The 9,512-nt window shown below is 46.1% G+C and overlaps 1 protein-coding gene across 1 annotated transcript; it reads left to right on the top strand.

The window, feature by feature from the left end:
• Nucleotides 1-3,390: 3,390 nt before the first annotated feature.
• Nucleotides 3,391-9,251, top strand: LOC123103647 (PH, RCC1 and FYVE domains-containing protein 1). The gene is made up of 5 exons (XM_044525300.1): nucleotides 3,391-3,831; nucleotides 5,050-7,100; nucleotides 7,214-7,360; nucleotides 7,855-8,396; nucleotides 8,838-9,251. The coding sequence occupies exons 2-5, from the start codon at nucleotides 5,196-5,198 to the stop codon at nucleotides 8,965-8,967; spliced, it is 2,724 nt and encodes a 907-aa protein (XP_044381235.1). The 5' UTR covers nucleotides 3,391-3,831; nucleotides 5,050-5,195; the 3' UTR covers nucleotides 8,968-9,251.
• Nucleotides 9,252-9,512: the final 261 nt, after the last annotated feature.

Below are 9,512 nucleotides of genomic sequence, written 5' to 3'. Positions count from 1 at the left end.
TCCACTGCACCACGCCGCCGAGCTACGCCACCATCAATGTGTAGGATGAAGCACCGCCCAACCGAGTCCGACAGGGCTGCTGAAGACCAAGCACCGTGGAAGGAGGACTCCGAGGCGGAGCACATAGGCGGCAGAGCTCCAACACACCGCCACCAGACGAACTTCGACCACGCCACCAATCGCCGCCAAGCAACGAAAGCATCACATCCACCCCAAGCTCACCACGAACAACACCCCCAAGAGGGTGATGACGCCCGGAGCGCCACTGTCGCTCAATCCGGCAAGGATTTGGGCTTTCAGCCAACATATGAGATGGGGGGAGGAAGAGGGTAAGGAGGCAACCTGGACGGCGCCTGTAAGAAGGGTACGCCGCCCTTGGGCGTCGCCGCCATCGTGGTTTGCAGTGCCGGCCTCGGATTTCTCCGGAGCCACCTCCCACCTCTAGCCCCCAAACTGGTCCAACTCCGGCGACCGAAGGCCGCGCAAGGGAGGACCATTGAAGACAACCCTGGTTGAGGCAGACAGAAGCTTCCAGATCTAGATTGGGCGCCATCAAGCCGCTCGCATCACAGCCACCACTCGCCGCTACCTCGCCGCCCCCCGTGGCCGAGGAAGAACGGCCAACACCAACGAGCGCTGGAAGCTGCAGGCCCGACATCGATCTACTAGCCAAGGCCGCCGCCACGGATCTAGAGCCTCCCGACGAAGAGCGGCCAGATCCTCGTCGCCACCTTCACCGGAGAGCCAACGACCACCTCCGGTGGCGACGAGGGAGAGGAGAGGTGGGGGAGAGGGCCGGCGGTGGGCGCGGGTTGCGCCGCCCGAGTCGCCCCTGCGGGAGCGACGCGGGTACTAAAATAAGAAAAATGAGTAGAAATATACGCTTTCCTCTATCTTAATCTTGTCGGCTTTTTTTTACTCCATTTCTCTTGCTTTCCAAATCAACAATAATTCCATCATATGCGTTCGGGCCTTTTCCCCCCTTGCTTCCAGCATCTGTCTGCATTAAATAAAAAGATCATTATTAATCCTCTGCTTTCTCGCTTTTGTCTTGGTCAGTGGCGGATCTAGGCCCCAGGCCCGGGTCGTGAGGCCCATTTCCTTTGTAGACTGTAGCAAAAAATACTATAGCGATTGCTACAGTATACAAAGGGGGTCCGAGGCGCTGGGCTGGATCCGCCCCTGGTCTTGGTACTATTTTTCCAAGACGAGCCTTGTAAACCCGGATGGAGGGAGGATTTATTTGAGGGTCGACTGGAGGGAGGATTATCATAGGAGAAATCATTCAGTTTCTCTTCCTCAAACCTCAAAAAACTTTCTCCTTCTCAAGCGTAAAAACCCAACTTCTTTTTGGAAGGAAGAAAAATATCAGCCCCATATCCACACATGTACACCTCTTCAAATTCAAACTTATGGTGAGTCATGCCTCATATGTGAGCTCCACTCCAACATACACACTCCTACACGTAACAGCAGCAGCACATTCAATGTTCACTGGCCACACATGAAGTTAGTGAGAATTCAAGATGGTGGTGTTCCATACATATTTCAGACAGATCTTGTGCCCCCTCTTGGATCAACCATCTTAAATGCATCGATCCAGGACAGCACACCTACACATATGGATGCACTGATCGATGCACAGCAAAGTGTTACTCCCCATTGATTGATTACATTTGTAGCAAAGCTTATCTAATCTCAACATTTAATTAATTTTGTATTAGTAGTAGGGCTGGACCAAAAGCACGAGCGCTCGATAGTTCGGCTCGCTAAGTTTGTAGCTCGTTTCTTAATGAACAGAGCCAGTCATTGATTTCAACTCGTTAAGCTTAACGAGCTTAACGAACGAGCTAAAGAGTTTCATGAGTAGCTCGTTAAGCTCGTTAGTGACAACACAATACATTTTTTCATCTTACGTGATAACTTTTTGTAGCACCTCAGTTCATCTGTTCAATCCAATCGACATTGGAGGCAACAAAGTTTTGTAGTCACCATATTTCATCTTGAAAACCACACCTACAAACTCATCCTGTAGAACGTAACACATTAAAATCTGTTAACGAGCGCTCACGAGCTCAACAAGCTTCAAACGAACCGAGTCGAGCATGATTTTCTGCTCGTTAAGCTTAACGAGCTTAACGAGCCGAGTCTTAACGAGCACGCTAGCTAGTAGCAGTACATAGTCTGTAAAAAATTCGTCGTTGCAGAAATTCTCTTGCATCTATACCGGGGGGACAGGACAGGTGGTTGCTGCCTCCAAGAAAAAGGCTTGTTATGGAAGCAGAGCCTTCCTGATCTCTTTGCTGATTTTGGTACAACAATCTAGATTCTCATCTAGATGTTCATACCAATATACATATATATTACTAGCAAGTTGCTTACAAGATTTTGTACTGGTTTTTGGCCTGCATTTTCCAACCTAGATTCCAATAATCTAGTGTAAACATGTTCCCCATCCTGATCTTCTCAAAAGCAGCACCACCCATTCATTAATCCTGCCCAACCAAATGACCAAATCGCCCCACTAGCGCCAAAACACATGTATTCTAGCATTATCAAACACATTCTGTTAAGTAGCAATACTTAGTGGTATATTTCTTTTTGGGTGAACCACTAGCAATTACCAGGATAAGTATATGAGATATTGTACCTGAAAAAAAGAAGAAGAAACATATAAATTAGGATTCAGCTAAAGTGTGACAGGAACATGACCGACCGGATCCTCCGTCAAGGCGCATTTTTATACTACATCCAATCCTTCCATAATAAGTGTCGCAGTTTAGAAGTAACCCTGGTTCAAAACCACGACACTTATTTTGGATCGGAGGGAGTGTGAATTATATGATACTCATGTTTATCTATTTTCTTGCGCAGTTAATCTTTTTTGCCTCTTTGTGCACATACTTCCAGACAATATCCTACAGAGTATAAGATATGTTTAGCAGGCCATAATTGAACAACAGCAAACCAAGCCTGATAAAAACAACCAAATGACCAAATCACCCACCTAAACCACTTTATCAACACATCGAATTTTCCGCGGAGACAAAAAAAAGAGAGCACATTACATTATCAACACATCGGATTTTTCGGCGGCGATAATCATAGACTGAACAATTAATCTATCTCTAGACAGAAAAGAGGACATAACCAGATGAGAGGAATGGTGGCAAGAACAAGAGGATCCATCCAGATCCCAAGCAGAAACTAAACACATAGTAGCACAGCAGTGGTGATTGTGATTAAAGAAAGCCACAGGGAACATGCCAAAGCAGAGCCCAGCTGGTTCGGTTACTTTTCCACTGGCAATGGCGGCATTGCATTGAGGGAGCAGACAGAGGGTGGTTAACTACTAAGCAGAGAGCGGCTGGCTTAGAAAACAAGCGAGCTGAGGGGAGTGGAGTGAGTGAAGAGTCCAAAGCAAGAACACAAGAGGCGCATGTGCGCGGGTGGGGTGGTGATGATGACGGCGACTAACTAGGCGCCGCCGCCGCAGCACCGCCGGGGGATCCGGAGCGCACACCCGAAAGGAGAAAGAAAGGGTCGGGGCGAGGAGTGTGAGGGCGGTCACCCACCCGTGTGTTTCAGTACTTCTTGTGCTGGTCAGAGAGAGAGAGAGAGAGAGAGAGAGAGAGAGAGAGAGAGGAGAGGAGAAAAGAGGGAGTGTGGTGGTAGCGCACCGACTCCGTCCCTCTCCAGCCGCCAGCGGCGTACGGTGGCCGGCGAACCTGTTCCTCGTCCGGCGGCGCTCCGGCTGGGCGGATCTAGGCGGAGGAGGAGGTGAAGGAGGAGGAGGGGCGGTTTCTTTCTTCTGCGGCGCGCGGGGCTCCGGTGAGCAAATCTTCCGCCTTCCTGCTGAAATTTGTGCTGTGTATGCGGATTTGAGAGGTTGGTTCTGGGCCTGTGCTCTGCGGCGGCAAAGGTGGCTGTTTTGTTCCCCCCCCCCCCCCCCCCCGTTGGTAGTTCTTGAGGATTTCTTATTGCTGATTCTTGGGATTCAGGTAGCCTCTGCCCCCTGATGCCGATTCGGTCCGGTAATGTTGGAGCAAAGTAGTCCAACTGAGGATACAATCTGTCAGGAAATTGGGGGCAAGGTTACTGCCAAGCCTGTGGGGAAGGCAGAGAACGGATGCCTATGAGATTATATGCCCGATGTAGCCGATTAGTTAGTACAAAATTTGATTTTTATCCTTGAGGGAAAAAGGATTTGATTTCATCCGGTTTTGTTCTGGTGTACAATTGGGGTTCTCCCTCCTATTTTTAGAAAAAAATGTTACTGTACCTGAAGTGATTGTCCTTTCCCCCCTTGAAGGATCAAAGTCACACTGAATACAGCAAACTTTGTTCCCACATCCTTCTGGTGAAATACTAGTTCGGTTTCTCAATATAGAACTTACCAGACCTGCCCTGCTTTTCTGTAGTTTTGTCTGCTACCGTAGGAGCAAAAAAATTTCTTTTCCAATTCAGGATACAACTTGATGATTCTTTGCCAACCCTTTGGGGAAGCTAGAGAACAGATATTTGTGAAATTATGGTTCATGATGCAGTACAGATTTCAAAGTAGGCAATTAGCGTTACCGATAATTCATGATGCAGTACAGATTTCGATTTTATCCTGGATTTTTTTTTTGTGAACTATTCTATTCTGTTGTACAGTGGGGGTTCACCTAATTTTTACAAAATGTTACCTGAAGTTATTGTCCTTTTTTTTTCTCCTGAAGGGTCAAAATTATACTGTATACCGCAAACTTGTTCCGACATCCTGTGAAATACTAGTTCGTTCTTCTCAATATAAGACTTAGGAAACCTGCCCTGCTTTTTTGTAATATATACTAGTTCTGCTTAATTGTTTTCATGAGACGCAGTCTTGAATTCGTTACCTCCACTGAATATATATTGTACTGTCTGCTTTCCATGCTACTGTTATGTGGCATCTCATAACTTGCTATCTGCACATACTTTGCTTCTTTCACTCTTTCATGAAGTTCTATTTTTGTCTTCGTCGGCTTCCCTACAATCACTTTACACTTATCTGTTATTTATGTGCAGGTGTTTGAGACATCCACCTTATTATAGCTTATAACTCCAGCAGCATTGTAATTCTACACAATACTATCATGGCAGTTGTGAGCGTATGTGTATATTGATAGTATCCTCGTTGCTTTCTTGTCGCTTGGACATCAGATGTGACAAATATGTACACAAAGGGGCCGCAGTTGGATGTTCTTAGAGCAAGCATCTCTAGTGCCCCTAGCACATCCAGCCATGGTTCTGCACAAGATGACTGTGACTCCTTAGGTGATGTCTATGTGTGGGGTGAAGTTGTCTGTGACAACTCTGCACGAACAAGTTCCGACACTGTAATCAGATCAACTGGGAAGACTGATTTCCTGCTCCCAAAGCCGTTGGAGTCCAGTTTAGTCCTTGATGTGTACCATGTGGATTGTGGGGTCAGGCATGCCTCGTTGGTGACGAGAAATGGAGAAGTTTTTACATGGGGTGAAGATTCCGGAGGCCGCCTTGGCCATGGAACACGGGAAGATTCTGTGCACCCTCGTCTCGTCGAGTCTTTAGCAGCTTGCAACATAGATTTTGTTGCCTGTGGGGAGTTTCATACCTGTGCTGTGACAACGACGGGCGAGCTTTATACCTGGGGTGATGGAACTCACAATGTTGGACTTCTGGGACATGGTACTGATGTAGGACACTGGATACCTAGGAGGATTTCTGGGCCACTGGAAGGTCTCCAAATTGCCTATGTTTCCTGCGGGACCTGGCATACGGCCTTGATTACATCGATGGGCCAGCTGTTCACCTTTGGAGATGGTTCATTTGGGGTGTTAGGCCATGGAGATGTGAAGAGCATTTCGTGTCCGAGGGAGGTAGAGTCACTGTCAGGCCTGAAAACAATTGCAGTTGCATGCGGTGTATGGCACACTGCAGCCATTGTAGAGGTCATCGTCACTCAGTCCAGCGCAACCGTGTCTGCTGGGAAGCTATTCACATGGGGAGACGGCGACAAGCATCGACTCGGTCACGGTGATAAGGAGGCACGGCTTAAGCCTACCTGTGTGGCTTCCCTTATTGACTATGATTTTTACAGGGTGGCATGTGGCCACAGCCTCACCGTAGGCTTGACAACTTCTGGGAAAGTGTGGACCATGGGTAATTCTGTTTATGGCCAGCTCGGGAATCTGAATTCAGATGGGAGGCCATGTTTGGTTGAAGATAAGATTGCGAGTGAGCATGTTCTCCAGATCGCTTGTGGTTCCTACCATGTTGCGGTTTTGACAAGTAGAAGTGAGGTGTTTACATGGGGCAAAGGAGCTAATGGGAGATTGGGCCATGGAGATATAGAGGACCGAAAAGTACCCACAACGGTCGAGGCATTGAGAGACAGAGCTGTTAGGCACATAGCCTGCGGTGCAAACTTCACTGCTGCTATATGCCTGCACAAATGGGTTTCTGGAGCCGATCAGTCCCAGTGCTCCTCGTGCCGGCAGCCATTCGGGTTTACCCGAAAGAGGCATAACTGCTATAACTGTGGACTTGTCCACTGTAATGCATGCACCTCACGGAAGGCGTTGAGGGCGGCATTGGCTCCTAGTCCGGGGAAACTGCATCGTGTTTGTGATTCCTGCTACTCCAAGTTAAAGAATGCCTCTACTTCAGCTAATAAGAAAGACCTTGCTCTAGGTGAAAGCAATGGAGAAGCTAGAGTAGGAAGATCCGTCCTCTCTAGTAATATGGACATGATTAGAAGTTTGGACAGTAAGGCAGCAAAACAGGGGAAGAAGACTGATGCACTGTCTTTTCTCCGGAACCCTCAAGTTAGCTCGCTGCTGCAGCTGAGAGATATCGCTTTCTCCGGTGGCGCGGATCTCAACAGACCAGCGGTTCCGAGAGCAGCGCGAACGCCAGCGGCCCGGTCAGTAACCAGTTCAAGAGCCGTTTCCCCTTTCTCTCGCAGGTCTAGCCCGCCACGTTCTACAACACCAGTTCCAACAACTCATGGCCTTTCTCTCTCGAAAAGTGCCACCGATAATCTGGTGAAAGCAAATGAGCTCTTGAGCCAGGAAGTTGAGAGGCTGCGTGCGCAGGTATCTACTTCATTTTCTTTATTATTCAGCAGATAGAAATTTGCTTGGGTGTTAATAATCACTGTATGTATGTGCGCAAGAAATTTAGACTACTTCTTCTATATGTTGTGTAGGTTGACAGCCTGAGAAATCGCTGTGACCATCATGAACTTGAGCTGCATAAGTCAGCCAAGAAAGTACAGGAGGCCATGACACTGGTTGCAGAGGAGTCTGCAAAATCCAAAGCTGCAAAGGAAGTTATAAAATCTCTAACGGCACAGGTAATTTTCAGTGCTTTAGCTCTCTTGGTTTCTATCATGTTGTATTGGGCCAACTGATCAACGTAAACCATAATGCATTACAATAGATAGTCATTTTTTTTATATAACTGTGCTTCTCCTACGATACGACATCTTCCATCGCCGAGAAAAGTAGAGATGCCTGATAGGCTTTTCACAGTATAGTTTTTGCATGAGTATTGGAGGTACTTTTCAGGCAAATGCATCATCAAAATGCCTTGTGATAGCTCATTGTAAGAAAACAGAGTAAAATGATGCATTGTGATCAAATTCATTTCTTTCTTAAAAACTGCATTTGCGAATATAAACATAAAGGGAGGGAGATAAGCACCCCATCCAAATGTGCGCTTCCTGCTATTTCTACATCTCAGATCTATCATCTGGGTTTCTTTCAAACAGAACAGGGTACATCTTTTCACCAGAAATATTTGTTAAATATGCATTATTGAGTGTGTTTTTTTTCTCGAAAATTGTAGCTGAAGGACATGGCTGAGAGGTTACCACCAGAACATGGAGCTTATGATTTCAATGAAGCAAAGCAAGTACATGGTCCAAATGGCATCGAGCCACATGTTGCTACCTACTCTAGCATGAATGGAAAAGTTCACCAAGCAAGGAATGAGTTGCTCAATGCAGCTAGTCCAAACTCTGGACGATCGCCACATTCAAATGGAGGAATCACAAATCAACACAAATTATTAGGCAATATTAGTGAAAATAGTGAAGGCAGCACTCACAGCCTTAGAATTACCAGTCCTCACGGACCGGATCGCCCTCATCGAAGAGCCCACAGCAATAGTGATGAGATGCTGTCTGCAAGTAGCAGAACTGATGATAATGTTAGCATAGATGCTAGGTCTCTTCAAAATGGTGAGGACGGATACAAGCCTCGAGGGACAATATCAATATCCAGCAACCAAGTACAGGCCGAGTGGATCGAGCAGTATGAACCAGGTGTTTACATAACGCTCACGACCCTCCGCGACGGGACTCGGGATCTGAAGAGGGTTCGCTTCAGGTATTTAATTTAAATTATTTCCTGTCATGTTTGCTTTCTTCTACCAAATTTGCTTTTCTTTTTTCAAATACAAAGAGCTCATGGAACATTGATGACTCCAATGCTAGTTGCTTGATTAGTCAGTGGACACGATCTTACCGTCCAGACAGCCTATAGTATATTGTATTGGCCACAAGTTCATATGCGACCAAATTGTAGTTTCTTATCATATTCTAGAGCACTTTCTTTTTCCACATTTAACACCATCAGAAAATGAGAACTTCCAGTTATCTTGCTCAGCAGGCTAATTAGTATTACTTTTGCTTCGATGTGTTGCTGAGAGTTGTGTTTATACATTCTGTTCTATGCTTCTGCTACACTGACTGACATGCCCACATTTCCTTGCAAAATCTTACTATTTACATTGACATCTTGCCCTTCTGAAACATTTATTGTTTGCAGCCGTAGGCGCTTTGGAGAGCATCAGGCTGAAAATTGGTGGAACGAGAACCGTGAGAAAGTGTACGAGAAGTACAACGTGAGGAGCTCCGAACGGGTCTCGTCGGCAGCCTCGACCCGGTCGGCCTATTAGCATACCCGGAGGATGACCTCTGACATGCTGGTTTCATCACACACAAACTGCAAGACCAACCAACACCAGCAAATTATCAACAAAACGGTGGTCATACATACCGGGCTGGAGACCGCCATATGCGATCACTGCTGCAATTTTTACCGTCTTTTGACACTGTAATATTGATAAGATGATAAGTCGAGATTTTGGTTGGTGTTGAATCGCCTGAGGCTGTAGCATGGGACCTGTCCCAGTGTAATGTACATACAAGGACATGATCAAATAGGGCATGTTATAGATCACACTAGCCACTGTAGCTAGGTGAAGGTTTTTTTTTTCAGTTTTTTTTTTATTTTTTTCATTTATTTTTTATCTGCTTACTCAGTATGATTAAATTTTTGCAAAAGAACTTATGTCCTACAATTGTACCTGGATATATATCTTGCAGAAATTAGACCACATTTGAACAGTTGCCACACTAATTTTACACGTAAAGGTTTTTTTTGCGGGAGTTACAGAGAAATAGTTGCAAAGATAGTCTCTCAGAATGAAAATTGACATTA

The sequence above is a fragment of the Triticum aestivum genome, chromosome 1B (assembly GCF_018294505.1).
Source record: "Triticum aestivum cultivar Chinese Spring chromosome 1B, IWGSC CS RefSeq v2.1, whole genome shotgun sequence".
NCBI lineage: Eukaryota > Viridiplantae > Streptophyta > Magnoliopsida > Poales > Poaceae > Triticum > Triticum aestivum.
Note: the sequence above shows the minus strand (reverse complement) of the source record. Positions and strands in the feature narration are given on the sequence as shown.

Excerpts from the sequence above, each read along its gene's own strand:
- LOC123103647 (XM_044525300.1), top strand. The coding sequence starts at position 5,196 with ATGTACACAAAGGGGCCGCAGTTGGATGTTCTTAGAGCAAGCATCTCT. Across the intron at positions 7,361-7,854 it reads TAAAATCTCTAACGGCACAG|CTGAAGGACATGGCTGAGAG; the intron begins GTAATTTTCAGT and ends CGAAAATTGTAG. Across the intron at positions 8,397-8,837 it reads CTGAAGAGGGTTCGCTTCAG|CCGTAGGCGCTTTGGAGAGC; the intron begins GTATTTAATTTA and ends TATTGTTTGCAG.